Source organism: Argentina silus (genome assembly GCF_951799395.1).
Source record: "Argentina silus genome assembly, chromosome: 10".
NCBI lineage: Eukaryota > Metazoa > Chordata > Actinopteri > Argentiniformes > Argentinidae > Argentina > Argentina silus.
Genome location: NC_139664.1, coordinates 17,848,733 through 17,873,780, shown reverse-complemented (window position 1 = coordinate 17,873,780; position 25,048 = coordinate 17,848,733). Strand labels below are relative to the sequence as shown.

The 25,048-nt window shown below is 45.2% G+C and overlaps 1 protein-coding gene across 5 annotated transcripts in view; it reads right to left on the bottom strand.

Moving 5' to 3' along the window:
• The window catches only part of LOC310811242 (plectin-like), a gene marked incomplete at its 5' end in the record, with an annotated part of 104,413 nt that overhangs the window by 32,268 nt on the left and 47,097 nt on the right, over nucleotides 1-25,048 (bottom strand). For 3 of the 5 annotated variants that reach the window (XM_083679350.1, XM_083679346.1, XM_083679347.1), the window contains 5 exons: nucleotides 301-467; nucleotides 2,239-2,331; nucleotides 2,566-2,643; nucleotides 4,588-4,677; nucleotides 11,090-11,151. In XM_083679350.1, coding sequence (XP_083535476.1) covers nucleotides 301-467; nucleotides 2,239-2,331; nucleotides 2,566-2,643; nucleotides 4,588-4,677; nucleotides 11,090-11,151 — 490 coding nt within the window. Of the gene's footprint in view, nucleotides 1-300; nucleotides 468-2,238; nucleotides 2,332-2,565; nucleotides 2,644-4,587; nucleotides 4,678-11,089; nucleotides 11,152-14,165; nucleotides 14,598-25,048 lie in introns of those variants that run through there. The other 2 variants (XM_083679348.1, XM_083679349.1) reach the window with 1 other exon arrangement.

The window sequence follows — 25,048 nt, the reverse complement described above, 5'->3', positions numbered from 1 at the left end:
TTGAACTTTCTGATGTTTCAGGGAACAGGTGTTGAACACTATCTAAGCTATTGATAGCTATTAGGCAGGTACAGTGTAGGTCCAGTGTATGTATGAATGGTGTACTGCAAGTGAGAACTAATTGGTGTTTGAACTGTTTTGAACACAGTCGAGGCCATAGACATGAGAATAAGATTTCTCTGGTCTGAGCAGTCGTAGTTACAGTCTTGCATGAGGTGCTGTACAGTGGTGTTGAGTGGTGTACTGGTGTTGAGGGGTGTGTTGAGCGGTGTTACTGTACAGTAGGAGAGGTCCACTTACTGGTGTTTGTGTATGACGGCGTTGAAGAGCTTGCCGTCCCTCCAGCTGGTGGTGAAGTTGTCACAGCGGATGCCCTGGTAGCCTTCTGTCATCCTCTGGGACCACAGCAGCAGCTTCTCCTTGGCGGTCATGTCGTCTGATTGGCCATTCACCTGGATGTCTGAGATCTGGAGGGGGGAGGATGGGGGAGGAGGGGGGAGGATGGGGGAGGAGGGGGGAGGAGGGAGGAGAGGGACGAGGGTTAGAGGGGGGACGATGCACCAGAATATGGATGATATGATGAAGGATAAATGAAAGATTTTAGGAAATCGGGAAGTGATGGAAATGGATGTTTGAATCAATCACGTGACGTCCTGGTTCAATCCGTTTGTCCATCTCAATAACCGAAGGTGGAAAACAACGTTTGTTCTTTAAAATAACTATTTCGTGGACGGTGAAAACAACTGAATGCACTAGTTCAGATGATGGATCAAAAGCGAACTGCCGACTGGAATTACTGCTTGGTGCGCAGAGAGAAAAATATGTTTAATCTGCTGACAAGCATTATCCACGTTTGCAGGTCACTGAATTGGAGGGATGGCAGCAACTGGTTCTGCGTTGGGTCACAGGACCCGGCAGGAGGCCTGTCTAGTCCAGTGTGGGAACTGGGAAGTCAAGCCACTGTTTAATGTGGAGTAATCTCTTTTCATCTATCAGCCCCAGTCTGGGAAGGGTGAGTCAGAGTCACCAGGGCTTTCCTCTGGGGTATTCTCTTCTCTGGCCAAAGGATGGCTCATTCAGTCTCACTTTAGAGCCAGTGTGTGGGTACACTGTGTGTGTGTGTGTGTGTGTGTGTGTGTGTGTGTGTGTGTGTGTGTGCTGGCGTGTGTGTGTGTGTGCCTGCGTGCATGCGTGCGTGCGTGCGTGCGTGCGTGTGTGTGTGTTCTCCACCGGTTCCGATCCTCCACCCTAAACTTCTCCTCAATGATCAGCAGAATGCCTCTATGACTCACCAGGCACCGCCCTGCTGTTTCTATCATTCTGAGAAACAAGAGACATCCCATCTCTCAGTTTACAGGAGACAATGTTCCTTTTGAACCTTTATCAGAGACATGGGGCCCCTCCCTGGCCTGCTGTGTTAAGCTGAAACCTGTGAGCTTTCATATTAACTCTGAATGATTTGATTACAGAAGGTGTGGCGCTGCCTGTGCCAGTGGATCAGAGGGCCTTTTCTGCTCGGCAGACTGGCTGGAACAGGCCAGGGCACAGAAAGAGAGACAACAGGTCAGGCAGTGTGGCTGGGGGCTGATAGGGCTGTTGGGCTGGGGCTGGGGCTGGGGCTGGGGCTGGGGCTGGGGCTGGGGCTGGGGCTGGGGCTGGGGCTGGGGCTGGGGCTGGGGCTCATGGGCCTGTTAGGGCTGGGGCTGGAGCCGAAAGGGCTGGGGCTGGGGCCCAGGCTGGGAGTATAGGGTGTCAGAGAGCTTTTAGTCCTACTGAACCACACCTTTCCGCCAGGGAACCAGACAGAGTGTGACTCATACAGTGATGCCATTGTACTGCAACAGTCTATCAAAAGGTGAAGGCCCTCTAGGTGGAGAACGCTGCTGCATACACCATTGCCTTTTAATAGTTTTTTTTTTTTTTAAACTGCACAGCATTACTGTAGTAATATAGTTGCACGGAAGACTGAATAACTGCAGGACTGAATATACTCATGATTGGAGTAGATTTGATACTGCCACAACGAAAAACAGATTTCATTGGAAAGTAATGCGATTTACTGAAAGTGATTAAATATCATTAAGATTTTGAAGTATTTGAGGAAATATCATTGGGCTTCTTCCATATCATTGGGTGGAATTTAATTATTGATTGTAGCTGATTGGTTGAGATCCGTGTCAGGGAGACAGGAGGCGGGCTACTACGGTATGGGAACACAGCACTGACAGAGCAGGACACCTGGAAGTGAAGGATGATGGTCCATATCAGCCCCAGCGTCAGCTTGGGGTTGCCGTCGGCGATGTCGTCATTTCTAATGTTCACCAGCTTCACCTGTGATTGGATGACAGAAAAGTGAGAGTTAACAAAGAGAAATATACCAGTAATATATGCTATGATGTTCAGATGCATTCTGGAATATATTGTGAAATATATTGTGTTTTCTTAGTCGGTCACAAAATGTAAACTGTCATCATGAAACCATATTGGGACAAAATAAGATTTTTCATCAACCAATCCAATGTCTTTCTTTTCCCATAACAACATTTTCAGAGCATGTCCTCTTACCTGCCGGTGTCTGAGGAATTCCAGTGCTATCTGAACATTCTGCAGCTTGTGGAATCGCATGCGGCCTTTCTCTCGGGGCTGGGGGGAGAGAGATAGGGAGAGAGAGATGGGGGAGGAGGTTAGATACAGGTTGGATATGGCAGATACAAGTTTAGGAGGAACTCTTCCGGTTGGACTCTGAAATGAGTTGGGAAGTGTGGAAGTAGGGGGAGAAATGTGACGCAGCTAAGACAATATCCAACGGAAAGGAGGACAATCTAATTTGGGAAGAGAAATTGTACAGACAACGGTACAGATACATTGCCACAAAATAATAAAGCGAGTGAAAAAATGCATAATAAACATGTTTGATAGAACAAATTTCGCTCCTTATTGTACGAACCTGATGTTACTGTACACCAGCAACATACAAACACAGAGGTTGAAAAGGGCTATAAAAGGACACTAGTACACTGTGGAAGGGGGAGATATGCAGCATTGTCATGCACTGGCTGAGCCAATTACATGGTTAGTCTTTTAGGTATAGCAAATTTTGATTGGTTTGTTTTCAAATAATGTCACAATTTCGGACATGTTCTGACTCGAAAGAATGAATTTCCATCTAACCAAAATGAAAATGGCTCAATTCTAGATCAATTCTATGCGAACAAACATGACTGTATAGAGGAACATATGAAATAATAATAATAATAATAATAATAGTTATTTTTTTACCATGTAATGGGTATTATTTAAATAGCGAATTCCAGAACTTCAAGAGCTTAAAATACAGTTAGTTATGCCAAACAATATCAATATGTAGCCTAGCGTCCAAGATTCTGGATAGTTAATTGCATTGTCCTTCCTTCACGTCACATTTTTATCTGTATCCAGCAGCTACATGGTCAATACACCTCTGATTGCTATGCAAGCTTGTCAATGATAAACAAAAAAGAGATAAAAAAAAGCCAACAAAACCAAACTCAAATTGTCACAGCAGGGAGTGACATCATGCACAGCCAATAGAACCGCATGAGGGAGGATGAACCATGTGATATGAAGAAGAAGAAGAAGAAGAAGAAGAAGAAGAAGAAAACAAAGCCCAAGTTAGAAACCCCACTCACCAACCGCAAGTTCCTGACAACGTCTCTCTCCCTCGGCTAGCCCCAGCAAGAGCAGTGCAAAGAGAGGTGGCAGAGGGCAAAGGGCAAAGGTCAGCATACAGGGAAAAGGGGGGAGGGGGGGGGGGGGGAGTTCAGGAGGAGGAGATGAAAAGGAGTAAGGAGGAGGGAGGAGAGAGGAGAGGGCAGAGAAGAGCACAACCAGGGGTCAGACAGGAGCACACAGTCCAGAAAGAGTAGAGAGAGGAGACGAGAAGAGACGAGAAGAGACGAGAAGAGAAGAGAAGAGAAGAGAAGAGAAGAGAAGAGAAGAGAAGAGAAGAGAAGAGAAGAGAAGAGACGAGACGAGACGAGACGAGAGAGAGAAAAGAGAGAAGCCAAAGTGGGGTTCATGTGTTAGGACCATGGAGGCGTCTGGGCTGGAGAGATGAGCAGAGGCGGTAGAGACAGCAGAGCGATGAGCAACAGGGAGGGAGCGAGGCTTCCATACAGAGAGAGTTCTGGTCCCCGGGCTGTGTTTTATTAATGTTGGCACGGTCTGCAGTACAGGTATGTTATCATAAGTGCAATTTGACATGCAAGCGTCAAGTTGTCTGTGTTTAAAAGGTTTCTGTTTGATAGCTAGTAATGGTTGTAGGGTAGTGGAAGGGGCAGGCAGGATCATCAGCAGGGATCGTCTTAGAGGATAGAAGGGTCTTTGTTTAGAGCTGGGCTACCTGTCTTGTCACATTTGCATACACCGTGACTTGATAGTTGGTCAAATGTATTGTTTAGCAAGCTTCAGGGATGGAATACTAGTTTGATTTAGAATACAGGCTTGAGTGTTGTATTGGGGGTTAGGGCTTGGTACAGGTTGAGGTTGAGGTCAGTAGAAGCTCAAGTAGTCCATTCACCAATCAAAGTCGGGGTCAGGGGTACTCACCAGGGTCTCCCCAGAGAGGACCTCCAGCAGGAAGATCAGGTTGTGTCCATCTCTCAGGTCTTCATACAGGTCCGACACGTGACGCTTTGCCTGGGAGGGAGAAAGAGGGAAGAGGTAAGGGGTTGGTTGTCATCATAATGTACTGCTCATCTTTTACAGCCACCGATGGGTGAGAGGATGGAGAGAATACTTGTAGATCTCGAGGGCTCTGGACCCTGCATAAGTACAATACCATCATCCTAAAGAGAATACCTCTATTTTATTCTTTGATGTTTTATTTAAAGGTGCAATCTGCCACTTTTTTGGTAAACAGCTGAGGGATGGGGCTGGAGAAATGTAACCAAACAAGCTTATATTTTGGGTTGTGATAGGGTAAGACGGTTGAACTCATAGGTAATTTATAAGTTATATTCTTAACGAATCAATGACTAAATATTATTAATTTAGGTGTAAGTTTTAAAAAATTACAGATTGTCCTTTAAAACTTCCTTTGATAGGATTACCCATTTCTTTCATATGAGATAAAGTAAAATGTTCCAACTCGTTCCCTTCCATCTCTGCATTCTGCATGTCCTGGAGCCCTCTCCATCTTCATCAGTACGTCCATACACACTCACAGGGCAGGAATGCATGGCTGGGAGCAGCCAAGCTGTCAAGCAGCCTGCCTTCCCTCTACACACACACACACACACACACACACACACACACGTACACACATACACACACATGTACGCACACGCACACGCACACGCACACACACACACACACACACACATACACACGACATGGCAGCTGCTAGATGATTGATGGGATTCAGAGAGATCTAATAAATTCTGATCGATAAAACAAAATAAAAATCTCTCACACATATGAAGACACTGTGAAAACACAATGCACACAGCCAGTTGCAAACGAAAACAGAAACGCCGCATGGTTTGGTAACCATTCCGAGCACGGTGAAATGTGTTTTAAGACCGTTTTGAGTCTCTGAGCACCATGCAAGATTAAATAAGTGATCTGTAGCATAAAAATAAATAAATAACCTACAAGTGTAGGTGAGAGAAGCTGTGTTAGCGTGGAGAAGAGGGTGGAAGCTAGAGAGGTACAGTAGGTAGGGAATGATTCAAACAGAGGATAGGTGGTATCTGCTCTCCATCACACAGATGTACAGTGCCTTCGGAAAGTATTCAAACCCCTTCACCTTTTCCACATTTTGTTGTGTTTATAGACTCAATTTAAAATGGATTAAATTAAAAGAATTTGCCATCAATCCACACACAATACCCCAGAATGACAAAAATTTCTGTAAATTTATTAAAATTGAAATACAGAAATACCTCATGTCGCATTACTGAGCATTTTGTTCCTCTCCATTTGCTCAATTTGTAATGACAACCTGATCCACACATTGTAATTGATTCCTATGCAAATCAGAGACCCTATACAAACAGATATTCATAGATATTAATTCCAAAATGAATAACTATTATCCTTGGAATTCATTTTAGCTAATTTTAAGAGTGTCATAGCAAAGGGTCTGAATACTATAATAATAATAATGTCTGTGAGGTATTCCTGTATTTAAATTGTAATAAATTTACTGAAATTTCTAAAAACCCATTTTCGCTTTGTCATTCTGGGGTATTGTGTGTGGATTGATGGCAAATTCTTTTAATTTAATCCATTTTAAATAACACAACAAAAATGTGGAAAAAGTGAAGGGGTCTGAATACTTTCCAAAGGCCCTGTATTTACAGCACATTGCATTTCCCTCTTCAGTATGTACTCTGGTACACAGGGCCGGGTCCTAGCACTTGAGATCCGAACACACACAACTCATGAAAATCTCCCTCTGTCACATCAAAGCATGATTTACCAACTTCTGACTTAACCTGCACGTATCTCAAGTGAAGGGTGCGACCCACAGTGCACAAGGTAAAGGTATTTTTTCAGAACACTAAGTCATTCCTCATACTTTACCCATTATAATGACATCCTGGGGAGGGCTGGTGGAGGTAGAAATTGGAGGACGGACAGGGCTCATTGTAATGCATGGAATGGAATTAGGAATGGTATCAACGTGTGTGTGTTTGATAGCATCCCTATTCCATTCCGTGCATTACAATGAGCCCCGTCCCCAGATTTCTACCTCCACTGGCCCTCCCCTGAGGGCATCAAGCTTAGCTTTGGGAGTGTTTAGGGTGGGGGAGTGTTCAGGATGGGGGAGTGTTCAGGGGGGAGTGTTCAGCTGGGGAGTGTTCAGGTGGGGCCTTGGAGCCTTGGGGAAGGTGGGGGTACATGCATGTCAGAATGTGGGCCAATAGTCCATTCCTGCTTGGACCTGTTACCAGGTGCTACAGTACCTACCTCTACTTTCCAATGCTGGATAGATGGAAGGGAAGGGGGGATGAGATGGAGACAACAAACAGAATGAAGAGAGAGAGAAAAAGAAAGAAAGAAAGAAAGAAAGAAAGAAAGAAAATAGAGAAAGAAGAGAGGGTGAGAATTAATTTAGAGTGAGATTCAATGATTAGGTATTGTAATGGAGGATTTAGTGAAGAGGATGATTTGACAATGGAAACAGTTAGACAGATAGATCGAAGAGAATGGTACAATAATTAGCAATTTCAGGGCAGGGTTAAACATTGGAGATTGTGAGTAATGTTCTACTGGGTTATAACCACTGTGTTGTGTTTGATCCTGTGAAAAGGTGAAGAGGTCTTGTCCCTGCAGGGGTATGGATGCAAATCTGATCCCTGCGAGTTGGAACAGACCCCCAGATGATTTACGTTGGCAGCAATCTCAGCGTTCCTGTGCTAACATACCTACAGCGTGTGAACAGTAACAGTAACTCACATCTGCCCACCTGTGGTGTACGATCCACACGCTCACAGAGGTTTGAAATACAGGAGAGAGTATCGGCCACTAGGGATCACTGTTTACACATGAATGCATGATTCACCTATTTCCCTCTGTGGTAGTGACTAAGTTCGTCTACGTTACGATCATAGACGTTGTATGTCTGAAACATTATATGTCAGGAGTGTACACAGTACATTGTGTTGGGGTCCAATAGTCCAATAGTGGTGGTCCATAGTCATGTAGTATCGATGGAAATATTTCAAAGTATGTTCCAATTTGTCAATATCAATTGCAAAATTTAAAAAAACCCGAATCTAAACAATCTACAGTACAACCAAAAGAGTTTGGACCTCTTTAAGCCTCTTTGGTTTGCCCCCTGTAGTTACAATAGTCTTCCTGTCCCTCACTCTCTCTCTCTCTCACAGAGCTGTTCAACAACACATACTTAAAGCCTGTCTGTCCATCACCAGAACACAATCAGCCAATGTTGGAGGAGCCTCAACGTTGAGTCAACGTGATCCCCCTTCACATGGCTGCTGCTGACAGGTGGTGTCGCGGTACACACGGTGCTCTCAGATATCAAACGAGACGTCTCATGAGATCTCCGCCTGTGTCCTCAAGGTGAAAACCATAAGTCCCGTCAACAGGAGACCCGGCTTCAAAGAGTATTTGGAAAAATCATTTGAAATACTTCTCTCGGTGCTCGATTGAGTTCGCCTGGCGCACTCGGAACGAATGGAATTATTTTCCAAAATTGCAAACCCTCAAACCATCTGGCACTTCAGGCAGCAGACTCAAGCAAACGGCTCAAAGCATTTGACAACATTCTGGCCAACACAGAGGGTCTGACAAACCCCTCATCATAGACAAACCGCACACTAGACTCTAGACTAGACTATGACTCTAGACTCAGGATAGCAAGCACACGTTAGGTATGTGCTTAGCTTTTCAGTTATATGAGCATGTTATGCTGCAGCATTGCACATAAATGGTATATCACTAGGAAATGGTGCTACTTTTGTTATTTGACTATATACACTTCATGAGCCAGCAAATCTACTGTATAGAACGCTGCAGGCTATGTGCAGTAACTTTTACATAACACCGCAAATAGAAGTGGTGAGAAATGCCATCATTCTGCTGTTTGTCTTCCCACCCTTGCTCACCCGTGACAAGATTTATGCCCAAGTGGAAATGATTCCATATCCCTTTACAGCTACTCATGGCTTGGCTGGCTGGGCTGGGCCCACCCCTAGACCTGCCCACTGGGAACGCATTAAAAACATCAGCTTAACATCAGTTTAGTGTCAGGGGAGGAGGCTTTTTACACAGGCAGATTGTTAACACTTTCACCCCCGCTCCAATATGCTACATTCTCCACAAACTTTTTTTTCAGGACACAGTTCTTTCTCAGGAAACTGCAAGCTAAACAACTATTTGTTGTTTAGATACCCCGGGGTGTATTTCAACGGTGTAAAAACCAGTCTTAGCGCAAACACCTATTTTTAAGGTCAGAATTTTTCAGCGCCACTGATGGCTCCAGCGCTGTGGTAATTTCACTTGTTACCGCCAACCCAAATTGCCAACTGCGCCTGCGTTTGGACCTGCGTCCGTTTTGCGCCGGCTGAAAACAGATCCCTCCATCTCAATTGACTTAAATCAAAGTCGTTGCAAGTATGCTTCGTAGGAACACAGAGATTCAGCTGACATTGTCAGCATAAGTCATTGATTGATATGTCAAAACTAACAAAAGTAGCTAAGAACCTCCAGTATTGACTAGTGAAGGGCAGTCAGGCAGTCAGGCAGTCAGGCAGTCAGGCAGGCAGTCAGGCAGGCAGCCACCCTGACCCGAGAGTCTGTGGAGCACATGTGCTACTGTTGGCCTGGGCTGTGCACACAGCCACCACCGGGCCCACAGCCCAGAACTAGAGCCTTGCGCTTCACAGGCAGTTAGCTCACTCGCTAGCTCGCTAAACGAATCCAGATGTCTGTGACTCACCCTCACACACATTCACAGAAAACACTTAAAGAAAAGCGAGAGGAGAAAAAGAAAAAAGAGAAAGCGTGCGTGTGTTTGTATTATATCAGGAGAAGAAGTATGTTAGCGCCGCACGTTCGTGGAAAGGAAAATACTGTGGGTCTTTTGTGTTGCCATTTTTTCCCCCCCTTTCTTTTTCCAGCCTAAATGAATGATTTTGTTTCTTTAGGCTTGAGAATAGAGAGTAATGAGGAGGCCCTTAATGTTCTTAGGCCTTTAAACGTTTAGTTGCCAGCGGGGGTTAGTCAAATGAAAAATGACACGAGCTGGTATATTTTTACTATGTACTGTGGGAGTGGCATGTCATATGGGAAGGGGGGAGGGGTGGGGGTGGGGGGTGTCATTTTTCATTTCTAATGAAAAACTCCAGAGTGAGTTGTTTGGGTTGTTAACCCGCCCCCTCCCCACTTCTGCACTTCTCTCATTGTAACTAAAGAGTGATGAATTGAATGGCTTGCGGGAGGGGTGGGGTGAGGCAGGTGAGAGGAGAGGGGGTGACAACTGGCCTTCTGGTAAACCTCTCCTTGAAACACTAAGCCAGTGAAAGCCAGTGAGTAATGAATGTGTCACATCCGTCTGTGTGTGTGTGTGTGTGTGTGTGTGTGTGTGTGTGTGTTCACCGAAGAGGAAGTGTTGACATAAAGATAACAACATGAAGGTGTGATCTTTGTGTGTGTCTAATGTAGGATCCTACCCTGATGTCATTATATTGTGTTGTCATGGATACTCCTCTGCATGAGATCATAACCGCCTGCATGTTTTGCATGAAAGGACCAGAATGGCACCAGGTCCCAGGTGTTGGTTCAGTCAAAGGGTCAAATATCATCGACATACCAACAGAGAAGTCTCCTTTACCAAACATAATCCTCTTTAAAAAATAGCTAAAAGGTCAGAACACAGGATCCCTTCAATACTCAAACTGTTTGGTTTGATTCCTCCCTGTTCAGAATTAAATAATTACCGTTACATCTAAAAACGCAGCAATAAAACATCTTGCCAGTGTCATTATACTCTACATTGAGATCTGATCCTGTAATTAGAGAAGCATGATGATTTCTGAAGCTGAAGATCAGTGTTTGCCGAAAGGCTAAATTGCAACCATTAGAAAACACACAACTGAGCTCCCATGAGATTGAGGGCCAATTAAGACGATGATTCACCAGAGAAATATCTACCCATTAACCACTTGCACGGCAGGGATTAGTCCTGAACCAAGGGAAGGTGGAAATCACCATGAATTCCACCTTGAAAACGTCTGTGGTTGTTATGCAAGTAACCAGTTGACCACATTGCAGTCAACTCGACTTGATCTTTGAGGGTACACTAATAATAATAATTAAAAAGCAATTTTGTTCAAATGAAATTGATATAGCTTTAAAAATGCCTGTGGTGGTGTGTGCATGTGTGTGTGTGTGTGTGTGTGTGTGTGCGTGCGTGCTTGCTTGCGTGTGTGGGTGTGTTTGTGTGCACGCGCGTGCATGTGTGTGTGTGTGTGTGTGTCATTACCTTCAGCTAACGATTAGTGCTGACACAACGAGTTAGAGAGAAGGGGTCATATGGTGAGTTATCAGGCACAGACAGTACACTGAGTGCAGACCTTACCTTTATCAAGTGTTTGTTGACCCATTTCGTGAAGGTCTTTTTCTGTACCCGATCCCGTTCATCTGCAAGACACGACGACAGGAAGGCAAACATGAGACAGGAATAACAGGGTTATGACGAATAGAAGAGCAAGGAAGGAGAAAAAAATGTAAAACTCTCACTGACAATATTGACATGGAGGTATTCTTTGCGGCGGGGGGGGGGGGCGCGGGGGGGGTAGAGACAGCTTTGTCGAAATGAAAATTGCAGTGGCGAGCCACACAGACAACATTCAAGGCTTTAATATTAAATCGATAACAACAGCTGCTGAAATAATAAACACTGCAGATGCCACATGTTTGTTGTAACTTCCCGAAAGACAAAGACATGTCATCATAGGGTGGGATAGAGACACTGTACAGACTTGATCATAACTGTGTGTGTGTGTGTGTGTGCGTGTGTGAGCGTGCGTGTGTCTGTCTGTCTCGACTGGGCCTGTTTGAGTCAGGAGACAGGCGTCATTGCACAGTCAGAGTCTGGAGATGTGCCCTCATTGTCTAGGTGCTGTTGTAAAGACATGCCTAACACGAAGCTATTCCTGAGAGCCGAAGGGCACAGATCTGAGGGAGGATCAAAAAGACTGAATATGATTTCAGTGAGTTGCTGAAACTGGTTGTTTATGTATAAAAGTGTGACACTGCTCAGCATGCATGAACATCTCCTACAGTGGGCTCAGAGATAATCAAAACCAGAGATCGTCGAGATCGTAGAGTTCATGTTGCCTTCGGGCAGGAAACAAACCGCATCTCCGCCCTCACCTGAGCTGAGGGAACACACCCACTCTGCCAACACACACCTGGGCACACCCTCTGCCCTGCGGTACTGGCGTTTGGACGACAGACCAGATGCTGACGGAGACCTACCCACACGACCAGACATACCGTCAACCGACTCATCGCAGACCGTTCACCAAACACAGACATCAACTGAGAGGAAGAAACGTCTGTTTTCAAGAAGATGAGTCAAGAAGTCGACTCGCTCATAAGGGAAGCGTGTCTGCATTATGCATCGCGATAACAATGTCATAAAATTGCAGAACTGCGACATTTTTTAAAGGGTCATCCTACTTGTACATAAAGAGGCCTCATCTCTTTAAAAAGACACAGAAGCAACTTAAGGACAGCTTAAGTCACACTAAAACGGAATGAACTGACTGTATAAAAGAACCTTATCAGTCTTACGACACACCCTGCAATCAAGCCAAGCATGAGCGTTGATTCCCGTGCCCGCAGGCAATGCTTTTGTTTCCTCGGGTGAGGGCTGGCAACTTAACAACCATTGTGTTATGGAATAACGTTGCCATGGAAACCGTAGGGCCGTGTGTGTGTGTGTGTGTGTGTGTGCGTGTGTGTGTGAGTGCGTGCGTGCGTGTGTGTGAGTGAAGACTCGGATAACGGTGGAACTTTGACCTCCAAACATTATTTTGGGTTCTTAAGGACAACCCTGATTTATGAGGACTTCCTATTGCCACGATTTGAGAGGGGGCGAGTATCTTTTCCAGGGGAAGACTCCTGAGATAGAAGAATGCTGAGATAATGACTGACTGGAACATTTCCCACAGGACCCTAATCTATTGACGATTGGAATCCTCGAGCAGCCGTGCATCTTGACTATAGAACACTCTATTGTAGTGAATTCCATTCACACCATGTTAACAATATTGATAATGCCTCAACTGCAGCAATTACTGCCATTTCTCGTTGTGGAGGCACTTTACTCTGTAGATTGAGTAATGACTATGTAAACTACTACTCTGCCTGCTAAGCCTTCTGCTCTGAAGGTAGACTGAAGTATCAAATGTCGAAGTGGAGAGAGAGGGAGAAAGAGAGAGAGAGAGAGAGAGAGAGAGAGAGAGAGAGAGAGAGAACTCTCTGAAGCCCAAAACAATGTGTAACAAAACACTCTTTTGTTTGTGTTGGTCCAGCAGCAGTGTCCACCCTCCATCCACACACACACATCAGCGGCCAGGTCTCAGAGCAAAGCCAGACCGTTCAAACTACTGCAACCTACAATTTGATTCAGTAGAGAGACACACAACACAGTGATCACAGTATTGTGAATCTAGGGGAAAGTCCTACCTCTACCCCAAGCCAACTCCTTGATTTAGTGCATGTCAGGGCAGGATAATAGAGTCTTTTACATGATAATCTAATAGGACCCTTTGACTGAGTCATTATTACTCCCATAGTCTAAGCACTTTATCTAGAATTAGTCATAAATCAATGGACAATGTTATCATAGAACTTCACAGGCCAAATACAACGCAGAAATATGCATAAATCTATGAGTTATTTGACAGCTTCCTTCTAAAGGGTAATCTATCATGAGAAATATACATAAAAAACTCTCCCGCCCCCCCCCCCCCAACCCATGTACTCTCCACAGATCGGGAGTGGGGTTCGCTGACCAATGGGAGGGGAGGGAATGACGGATGCGTCTGAGAGGGGGAGTGTCGTCTCTCGGTCACAATATTATGGACCACTGGAGTGAAGAAACAGTTCAGCGAAAAAACGGTTCCTTTTTTTAAACATAAGCACATCCTTATGTTTGACCCCAAAGAGAGGGGAGTCCCTTTTGATAATCATACAGCGTAAACTCAAAACTGTAATTGAAAGTTCACAACAGCCTCACAGTGGAAGCCACAAGTCCTCCTTTCTGCTCCATCTGACTCTTGCCTGTTAGGATATAATAGCATCAGACAGACCGTGGGACATGAAAGGGCCCATTATATCACCATAGACCGGCCAATCAGGCCCCGGCGTGAACCTCTAAAGCCGCTTGTCTGCGCATATGATCTGGAAATCAAACAAACCTGAAATTACAGCGGTAACAAAAAAAAACCCGTCTGTCTCTTCTTCACTCTCACAGGAAAACACTTAAGGCTAATTACTTCCCTACCATCCTGCAACCCTGAGAGAACAGACAGAATCTATATTTTCTTTAAAAAAAAAAAAAAAAGACATTTCACGTCATCTCTTCCGAGCTTCTTTGGAGGAACTCGTACTGGTCATACTGGTCATACTGGTCATACTGGTACCTTTCCTGCCGTCCGTATTCTTGAGCATCCCCTGGTAGTAGCCATCGTCTGAAGGCAACCTCTCCTTGCCCACGCTGTCAGAGGAGATGTTCCTGTACTTTTTCTGCTGAGCGCTCATGGTTCACTCTCCGTCTCCGTCACACTACTGTACTGTTTACTTCACACAGTGCTAATACAATCAAGTCCCCCTTCTAGTGCTTCCTCTCTAGTGTGAAATCTTTCTGTCTGTCAACAGACAGGTTCCCCGGTAGTTTTAAGTGTCTCTCTTGATCTCTTCTCAAGGTATATAGTCCTTTGCTGCTTCAGTCAGAGGGAGCAGTCAGAGCATGCAGGCTTTTTGTGGCGAAGTTCCAGTCAGCACTTTAGACCTATGATTTTTCCTTCTCTCTTTCTCTTTCTCTCTCTCTCTCTCTCTCTCTCTCTGTGTGTTGAGCTCTGCCCTTCTTTTCTTGCCTATGGAGGACATAACCCTGCTGTGGAAGGAACCTGCCACACCCCTCTCTCCCTCCCTCCCTCCTTCTGCCTCGTCATATCGGTGTGGCCCAGGGAGAGGAGGATGAAGGGGGAGGGGACAGGCTAAGGTGTGGTAAACACACACACACACACACACAAACACAAACACACCACCTGCATACACACACACACACACACACACACACACTCTCACTTATCCGTGAAAGCCTGGCTTGTGCAAGCACACGCACGCACACGCACACACACGGACACACACACACACACACACACAGAGTCACTACACAAGTGACACTTGCTGTGTACAGACAAAAGTTGAACATGGAGGGGAAATAAGTGACACACTTAACACTCCTTTTTTACAGTTTGGAAATACGTCACTGTACAGGGTTATATAATGTTTCTGTCCACTGACTTATGAAAGAGATATAAGTCGCAAACTACAGTACTGTAAAACGTACAAACGTATATACACACACACACACAGTCTTACACACACACACACACACAGTCTTACACACACACACACACACACACACACACACAGCCTTACACACACACACACAGTCTTACACACACACACACAGTCTTACACACACACACACACACACACACACACACACACACACACACACACACTTGTGGTTAATCATTAGCTAGTCATGGCATTCTTTAGATAGCGGTGGGAGTCAGTGTGACTGAGGAGGAGGAGGGTACGGAAGGATGGGCTGGTCTGGCACCGACACACGGGTGAGATCAGCGACCCAACCCTGAACAACACCGCCGACAACACTGTACCAACATGTACTGTACAACCACGAACACAGGTCCAACGATGTGAGAGGTTCTACGGACCGGGGGGGTTAGTCCTAATATGGGTGCTTCAGTTCTCCACAACGACCCAGCTCATGAAAGAGGAATGCTATCATTCGCTCCACTATAATCTTCCATTGACTTCGGATTGTGTGTGTCAATGTTTGGCTCAGGATAACAGTGCAGAGATTGACACCTGACAACCGTAACCACACTATTTGTTTAGGAAACCAAAAAAAAAAAAGGAATCCCTCGGATCGCACGTCTCAAGGCAGCTAAGGAATGGTTGAGCAGGGAGTTGTAGTCCACATTATGCTCTGTCACACACACACCTGACCGCCACACTCAAACTATGCGGAGAGGACACGCTGAAAGCTCACCACAATCGTAAACAACTCCAGTCTCTTCTCTGAAGCTGACTTAAGGATAATCAGCCATGGGAAAGAGGAGGACACTTGCTCAGGCATTTGGCTTTGTTTGGGGGGGGGGGGGGAGCTTAGACATACACACACTGCGGTCCCTTCCCTGTGGTCCTCTAGAGGGATTGTACAGTCAAGTGCTGACAGCCTAGCCAAAGCACAAGGTGTGACCAGGCTGTGGTAAATCCTACCCCTCTAGGCATGAAGAGGGAACATATCTCATTTCCTCACTCCTGCCTGAGATAACGTTAGGAGGCAACTCAGAACACTCTAAGCTCAAAGTGTGACTTATACTTTAGGATAACTTGTACGAACACGAAGCAAGCAGTCCGTGCATCAGTGCACCAATCAATCAGAGAGAGAGAGTGTGATGCACTGATTGATACACTGATGCATGGACTGCTTGCTTCGTGTTCAAGCAAGTTATCCTAAAGTATAGGATAATTCAGTAAATATAGGATAACTCAGTAAGTATAGGATAACTCAGTAAGTATAGGATAACTCAGAGAGAGAGAGAGAGAGAGAGAGAGAGAGAGAGAGAGTGTGTGTGTGTATGCGTGGGCGCACGCGTGTACGTGTGTTTACTTTACAATTCAAGGCCACGTTTGCAAATGTTTGAGACACACCTTCAATAATAGCGCTGTCGTTCTATACAACGTCTAGGCAAGCAGAGGAATTAAGGAGTGGCTCTGAAGGTGAATATTATATTCCGTATTCAGGTCCAAAAACGAGGCACCATCACAGGTACGTTGGCACACCGTGATGCAGCACTGAAGATTCATACTGTTGCTTCTCACAGGCCATTTTGGGATTGAAATGATTCAAGTGACCACACAGAATGGACTGAGAAACAAACTATGGGTGTGTTTCCTGTTCTGATGTCTATCAGGTCAGCCACCTCTTATAAAACCATTAACCCTGGTGCAGCTTCTCAAGCGATTGTAAATACCTGAGCATGACACCGCAGACCATAACATACATCATGGGTGAATGAGGAATCAAACTCCCCCCCCCCCCGTCAAACAGGCGGGAACAACGCTGCTGGCTAGCTAGACGTCTCCTTAGAGGTGTCACGCCTACCTCAGCAGGGGTCCTAATAAGGTCATGAGGACATGTCCAAGTCTAGGACCAGCCTAGTTCGTCCTAGTTTCGGACATTATCCCTTGGCATTCGGACATTTCTCGTGGCGTATCAGGTGAGAAATAGCAGGTTCCTTCGTGTTGACACACACAATGACAGCCTCCTCCACAACACCGTGGGAAATGTCACAGAGAGCTCCCAAACCAGGAGCAGGCAAGGCCGTAGAGACAGTGGAAAAATCTGAAGTCATAAAACCGTTTCTCCGAGGAACCGCTCCGCAGCAAGACGTATCATTAAGGTTCTGAACGTGGCTATTCCGACGGTCGCTCATTTGGCTCCATCAATAACAGATGGGATGTTTGGCTTTATTAAAAGCAGCGTGAGTTTGTTGAAAGGATGAAGTGATACACTTTGAGTTTTTCCTCTCTAAATGACATGTTTTGAGGTTCTCTGAATTTCGAGAAGGGGTGAAGGCAGGAGGAGTGTGTGTTGGTGCCCTCGCTGTGTGTGTGTGTGTGGGGGGGGGGGGTTGCAGAGGAAACCCCTTGTATCCGCCTCAGGGTCGCTGATTCATCGCTCCAGCATTTCCTTCTCAAGCAATTTTGGGCGTGTACACAAACACAAACAAACACACACAAATACATTCACAGACAAGGGAAAGCACAAGCACGCACGTACGCCCGCACACACACACACACACACACACACACACACACACACACACACACACACACACACACACACACACATGCAGACATGCAGACACACATACACACACAGACACACAAATGCAGACATACACACACACACAGACACACACACACACGCGCACCCCCACACACACACACACACCACCACCCCTCCCCCCCAGTGTAATAATTGGACACCGATGGCTACAGCACACTCATCTAATAAATTCTTGGATGTCAAGTTCCCAGATAAAGACAGATGAAAAAATTATGCTGATGAATGTAAATGTCACTGGTAATGTCACACGCAGTTCAACAATGCCTGTTATTGACAGCCGTGGGAATGTCCTACGGAATTGGTCGATGGAAATATCAAGAAATGTGACTCTTCTCCTCCTGTTTGATCATAACAAACAATGTTGGCTCTCCTTATTATTTCAACTGTGTCTACTAGCTGCTGATCCACAGGAGAACCTACTGCTGTAGGGAGAGGAGAGGCTCTCCCCCCAGGGGAGGCCGGTGGTGGAGGTAGACATCGGAGGATGGGGCTCGCTGTAATGCATGGAACGGATTGAGGAACGGTATCAAACACAGACACACAGGTTTGATCCCACTCCTCGTTCCGTTCCGTGTATTATAACCCGCCCCGTCCTCCGATGTCGACCTCCACCGGCCTTCCACTGCTGCAGACACTCTTAGCCAGGTTTCACCCCAGATAAAATCAGTAATCTTTACCTCTAGTCTAAACGGGCCCCATCTGTTTTAAGTTATTGGAGAACTGTAAAAAAAAAAAAAAAAAAAGGTAAATGCTGAGGTAAATGCTATGCCTGAGTGCCCCTTTAAAGTGAGAATGTCAACATGCCCTCATTAACTGCATTACGACTGTGTGTCTATACAGCTTCTGTCAAGTTCAACGGTAAATATTAAGGCCATGCTTGCAGCTGTCCTGGACCCAGTCATCCGTCTTATAGACTCACAGGGAACACTATTCCTTAGGAAAAACAAACAAATATGGAGGAAGAAAAGGATCTGCCATCGTGGTTTTCATAGCCTTAAGCTGTTGGAGACATGGTGAGGGAGGGAGGGAGGGAGGGAGGGAGGGAGGGAGGGAGGGAGGGTGAAGAAGGGGGTAGTGCCCCTCATTCCAGAACAGGGTTCGGTCTTGCCCCACCCTTTATAGAGGATTCATCTCCCTCAGGTTACCTGCTCTCGCTCTCTCTTTCTCGCTCTCTCTCTCTCTCTCCTTCCTTCCCTCTCTTTCCTTCTCTCCTGTCACTCCAGCCCTGAGCGAGTGGGAGCGTGTGCTGGACTGCCCGCCCCACCTCACAGGGAACGGAATGTTTAATAAAACTTGGAGGAGCCACCTGAACACACCCTGAAAACGCCTCATCGATGTGTGTGTGTGTGTGCATGCGTGTGTGTGTGTGTGTGTGTGTGTGTGTATGTGTATGTGTGTGTGTGTGTGTGTGTATATGTGTGGGAGGGGAGAAGGAGAAGGGAGGAAAGGTACAGCTTGGAGCACAGCAGGGGCCACACCCAGTTCGGGTTCTGTTCATCTAATAAATAAATGGATATTAAAGAAATACAGTAATACCCACTGTAATACTTTTTCACATGTGTGCTTCATAATGAACAGAGAGTGGTATTGTCCCGTCTCTATTACATTTACATTGATCCATGTCGCAGTTGAATTCAACATGAAGGGATGTTTAGGTCACAGCCATGCAGTGACTCACTGTCCCGCATGACATGATCCACAGTGATTTAGCTATATCCCCGTAGCAGGTTTACATGTCATGGCACAATTAGAATCAGAGGATGAAGCTGTAAGCCCGATTTAACTCAGACTTAACAAGCCTGGATATAAGTGGCTGACAGCTGAGTTTTAAAATAACTCATTTGGTGGACAGATTCAGGAAGCTGTGTGACCTGGAATGCCCCCTCCCCTCCTCCGACGATATTAAACTATATTCTGGACTTTCTTGGTGGTGAATTCAGAGAACTCACAGAGAGACTTGTGGGTGCGGCTGTTGAGCAGAGGTGAAGATGACACCGTATCTGTACAATACGGCAAACAGTCTCCCTCTGTTGGCGATAGGAGTACACTACACTACATGACACCATGCCTACCTGTTGTTGTCATCAAAAAAAGTCATTTAAAACTGAGAATAACAAAAAAGCTGTATCTAAAATGAACAGAATGACGTCTTCTGAGAATACCTGCTAAAAATAACTCTCTTTTCCTGCTTTACCCACTCATTCACAGCTTGTTATTACAACGTTCCATATCGTAGCAACCTTACACAGGGTCAGTGTCTGAAATGAAACCAAAGGCACATTTGAATGTGGAAAATGGGGAACGTGAGAGGGGTTGCTGTGGCAACGTCCCAAAACAGGCAGTCGCCGGTAAGGTACAGTCAGAGTTATGGCTCTCTTACTCATGTCTGTATTTTTAGAACAGGGGCTGTGTCTCCCATGACTGACCGACATCACACAGACAGGAAAACACTATCCCCACCACTCCCCCCTGTAAGGTGGGAAGACCGCCTGGGGAGTGTGACGAGTGAACACTAGGTGGCAACAAAGCACTATGAGGCCAGGGTGACATGACCGGTTAGAGGTACACGTTGGACTCCTCACAATTGGAAACCTAACAAAGAAAACCGTACAAAAAGTAGTTGGAAAATTGCAGTGGGAAAAAAATATTGTCATATATCATATAAAGGATAAGTTGACTTTTCAATAATACAGAAAATCAATGTGTATCAAAAGACAAATATGACAAATATAACCAGAAGGCCTATGTGTTGATTCAGAGCCATCCGAGTACCCTTATTACCTATAGGAGGTAATACACTGAAAAAAGCACTGTATAAACCAGACACATTGTGTGTTCTGAAACAGCAGAGACCGTTTAAGAGAACAGACTCTTAGACACCAGCCGCCTGGCAATCAGTGCCCCTTGAACTACAACAGCTGAATAAACCCTTATCCAAACTGACAGGAAATTGCTTAACCAAGTGAGCATCCCACAAAGCAATACTCCTACCCTATAAAACTACTCCTCCCACCATCCCCATACACAAGTCCCAGCTGTGTCACACAATGCAGAAACAACCATGAAGGACAAGCCCCACGGGTTCTAGAACACACCTAATTAACTTTGCAGTACCGACAGTCATATCTCATAGGGTTACTGAATGACTCTAGGTTTTGACGACGCGTCGTTAAATGTTTGACTCAAGGCTGTTCCCATCGTAGTTAAACCACTTCCCTATGATTCCCATGCACATTTCACATATTGGATTTGTATATTCATGTGGGATACTGAGTTAAACGACCAACCCCACTGGAGAGGCTTGCCAGCTGCCAGAGGCCCTCCTGGTAGTTATTTGTGATTTGCGTGAGAGAGATAGAGAAAGAACTCCTTCAGTGTTCTACTTTAAACAACTTAAGGGCTGGAGAGTTGGACAAGGGACAGCTGGAGGCAATCACCAAAACATCCACATCCATATTTATAAATGGAACCCAAAGCTGTTTGGACTGTAACAATTACCATACAGACAGATACTCAATCTCTCTGTCTCTCTCTCTCTCTCTCTCTCTCTCTCTCTCTCTCTCTCTCTCTCTCTCTCTCTCTCTCTCTCTCTCTCTCTCTTTCTGTCTGTCTGTCTCTGTCTGTCTGTCTGTCTCTCTCTTTCTCTCCCAATCATATAATTGTATGTTATACTTTGAGAATGATGTCATGTGCCTACAGCTATATCAATGGTAAATCACAGAGACAATGATCAACATACTTAACATACTTATTGTTTACATACTTCAACAATACATAATGTTTAATTCAAAATGAATAAATAAATAAATAAATAATAATAAGATTTCCATAAATACCTTCAAGGTGCAAATAACATAGTGTCGAACTTCTAATAATGTTGTGATCACACGTGATCGCATTCTCATGGCCCTTACTTGGTAACGCAGGTGCCTCCACTAACTCCTCCCCACGTCCGGAACGACAGCCAACTCACCTGCACAACACATTTTACTGTACAGATATCGGCTTCTTTCTCCGTAGCTTATCTCGTGCAGGTAATTTTCCCGTTCATAAACTATTCCGCGACTACTACAAGCAACGTACACTGAAACCGCTCCGGTATGAACTTCGGGGCTCTCCGACGCCATCATTCAGAAAGGCTCTTGGAGATGCGCTCAGTCGCTCGTCCGTAGTAATCGTCCTGTGTGGCGCTACCGTGCGGACGCTTTCGCTTCCTGCGCCAACTGTGTTTCTTTACACACGCTCTCACACACGCGCGCACGCGCACACACACACCACCTCATCCACGTTAACAATACAACCATTGCTTTGCTTTGAACAAATATCGGATTACTTGTTGATTACATCATTGAATGAAAACATCATTGAATGTCTCCTCAGGTTGTTAAAGCAAAACCCCTTTCTCATGGGAGTTGACAGCCCTCCCCCAATTTATTACTTTTCATAATACTATGGATGGAATGTGTTTGTTACTTGACAAATACTGTTTTCCTTATTGTTTGACATTCTCCTTCATTATGGCAATAGTCCTCCCTAATGATCAATAAAGGCACATACGATTTATTTGATTTTCTTTGCAAACATGAATACAAACTCGTTACATTATTTTGCTAAATAATAAAACTCTGTGTGGGTGGGTGTGTCTGTGTGTGTGTGGGCACACATGTGTTCAAGGGAGTATGTGTTTTCCAACATTCCTGAGTTGTGTTTTATGGAAAGTCTTATCTCTGTGTCTTGGCAAATATAATGGGACCCTGGGGTGGTGCTGGGAACTCCAGCTCCTCTGACATCGCATTGCATACGCTAGGTAACAGCAAGGGTAAAGAGTACAGCACTTGGTCCCCAAACTGATTACCATTATCTGATAACGCAAAGGAATAGGAAACTATGAACTGAACTATCATGAAGACCGTAAACAAAGCTGCTCCACACCCCCATGGTGAAAGTCTGTCACTCAGGAATGTTAGAAATGCCTAGTCAATAAGAGTGCAATTACACGGCGAAGCCCAACTGTCTACGTGTGAGCGACACACACACCACCTCTGCCGCCAGTCAAATTAGAAGAGGCAGTCAGTTACTGCAGGTCGCGCCTCGCAGCTGATCGCAGGTCAGATTGAAGAAGACCAGTGGCCTGAACACGAGACCTCTCCTCTTACAGAAGCATGACCTCTGCTCCACAAACGTACAACTCAAGTTCTAACCTTTTTTAAATCTCCCCCTGTCCTGCTTAAGGCCAATATACCTCATTCTATTCACCCCAGTTTTACACCTGTAAAACATCTGGGGACATATAACATGCTTGAGTCTAAAAATACTACTATTACTATTAAAGTAGTAATAGTACCAAAGTCATTGACTCTGCAGTCAAGCAGCGCATCGCTACTTTGCACGAGCAATGAACCCTGTGCAAGTTTCCTCAGCCTATAAGCTTGAAGGAAATATCAAGGCTCAAGGCATCAGAAGCACAGAGCACATTTGTATTCACATAAATCATTAGAGAGATTTGCTATTGATACCAAAACATGTGTCATGAATAGCCAACCTGAGGAGACATTCAATGATGTTTTCATTGTGACATCTATTCAACAAGTAATCCGATATTTGTTCAAAGCAAGGCAACGGTTTTGTATTGTTAACGTGGATGAGGTGGTGTGTGTGTGTGTGTGTGTGTGTGTGTGTGTGTGTGTGTGTGAGAGCGTGTGTAAAGACAGCAGCTGTGTATGGGTGTGTGTACAATCAAGGTTCATCATGTCTTTCTTTACGGCTCGGTCAGTTGGGGTGAGCAAATAAACGATGAGAAAGACACGGATATCACATTGTCCAAAGAGACGACTCATTTGCGTTTTGTATTTGCATCGAGCTTTACACAGAGGTTGCTTTGATAATACTGGGCAAACAGGAACACTGATGACAGACTCAGGGGTGAAGGGGAGGGCTTTTAGAAAAGACAAACTTAAAAAATAACCTCCATTCTTCTACTACTCAACAGACCAACCGACAGCACAATACACCCATCGAAAAAAAGCCGAAAATGTATTTTCGAAGAGCAAAAAAAAAAAAAAAAAAAAAACACTGAATGTGCAGAAAACATTGTGAGGAACTCTCTAGAAAGAGAGTAACACTGAGTCATAGCATGTAGAGAAGCTGAGCCCTGAGGTCGGTCAGCTCCTGACCACAGGGGGGAACTCCATCCCTCATGGCTGTCAATGTGCTCACCACACGCTGGAACCACTACACACACACACACACACGCACGCACGCACACACACACACACACACACACACACACACACACACACACACACACACACACACACACACACACACACACACACACACACACACACACACACACACACACACACACACACACACACACACACACACACACACACACACACACACACACACACACACAAAGAAATCACCAGTGTTTACTATAGGGCTGTCTCTGAGTGAAACGGGAGAGATTCGGGGAGGTTTAGGAATGCGCTTTTCGGAGAGATAAAAGGACGGTGTCTTCTGATGTCGAAGAACTCCCGTGGAACGCCCATGGAATCTCCCAGCAGTATGATAACCCAGCTTTCTCTCAGAGCAGCTCCTATCTCTATTATTATAAATTACACAACATTTATTTATTTTTTTACATAGATTTACATGTTGTTTTTAGAAGAAGTAATCAGTACTGTTCAATGGACGTCTGTTTTTCCTTAACCTTTTTTGGTTTGTTTATTTTACTGGGCATTGTTCACACATAAGACAGATTATGGTCCTTGATGAGAGACCGCTTGAACTGAAGGAACTGATGAACTAATGTTCTGATGTTTATGTATATGCTAACTTGAGGGTGCTGTTGAGAAATCCCCTGATGATGGTCCAAATCCCCTGATGATGGTCCAAGATGGTCCAAGAGGTATATAAATAAACGAGCAGCCTAGGACCGGATGTGTTTCCATGGTCCCAGAGCGAGTCACAAATAAAGCCTCAACGACTGTTACCATGCGTTGGTCCTCTCTTCCTTTTCCAACAGACGCTCTCTCTCGCAATCTCTCTCTTTCTCTCTCTCTCTCCCTCCAGGGTCATTCTCCCTGCCCCCTCTCTTCTCCCAGAGGGCAGAGGAGAGCATCCAAAGCCAACAATCTCAACTAAACTGCAGGGCTGATTTATTCCCCTCTGCTCCCCTGTGTGTCCCTGTTGCACATGTCCACTGTTGATCTAGAAATTCTGGAACTTTCTGTTATGACTACTGTTGCAAACCAACTGCTCTACGGTCAGAGTGGTGGGGAGATATGTATAATTTCCAACAGACTTATAGTTCCAGGAATGATAAAATGCACACAAGTGAATTTAATC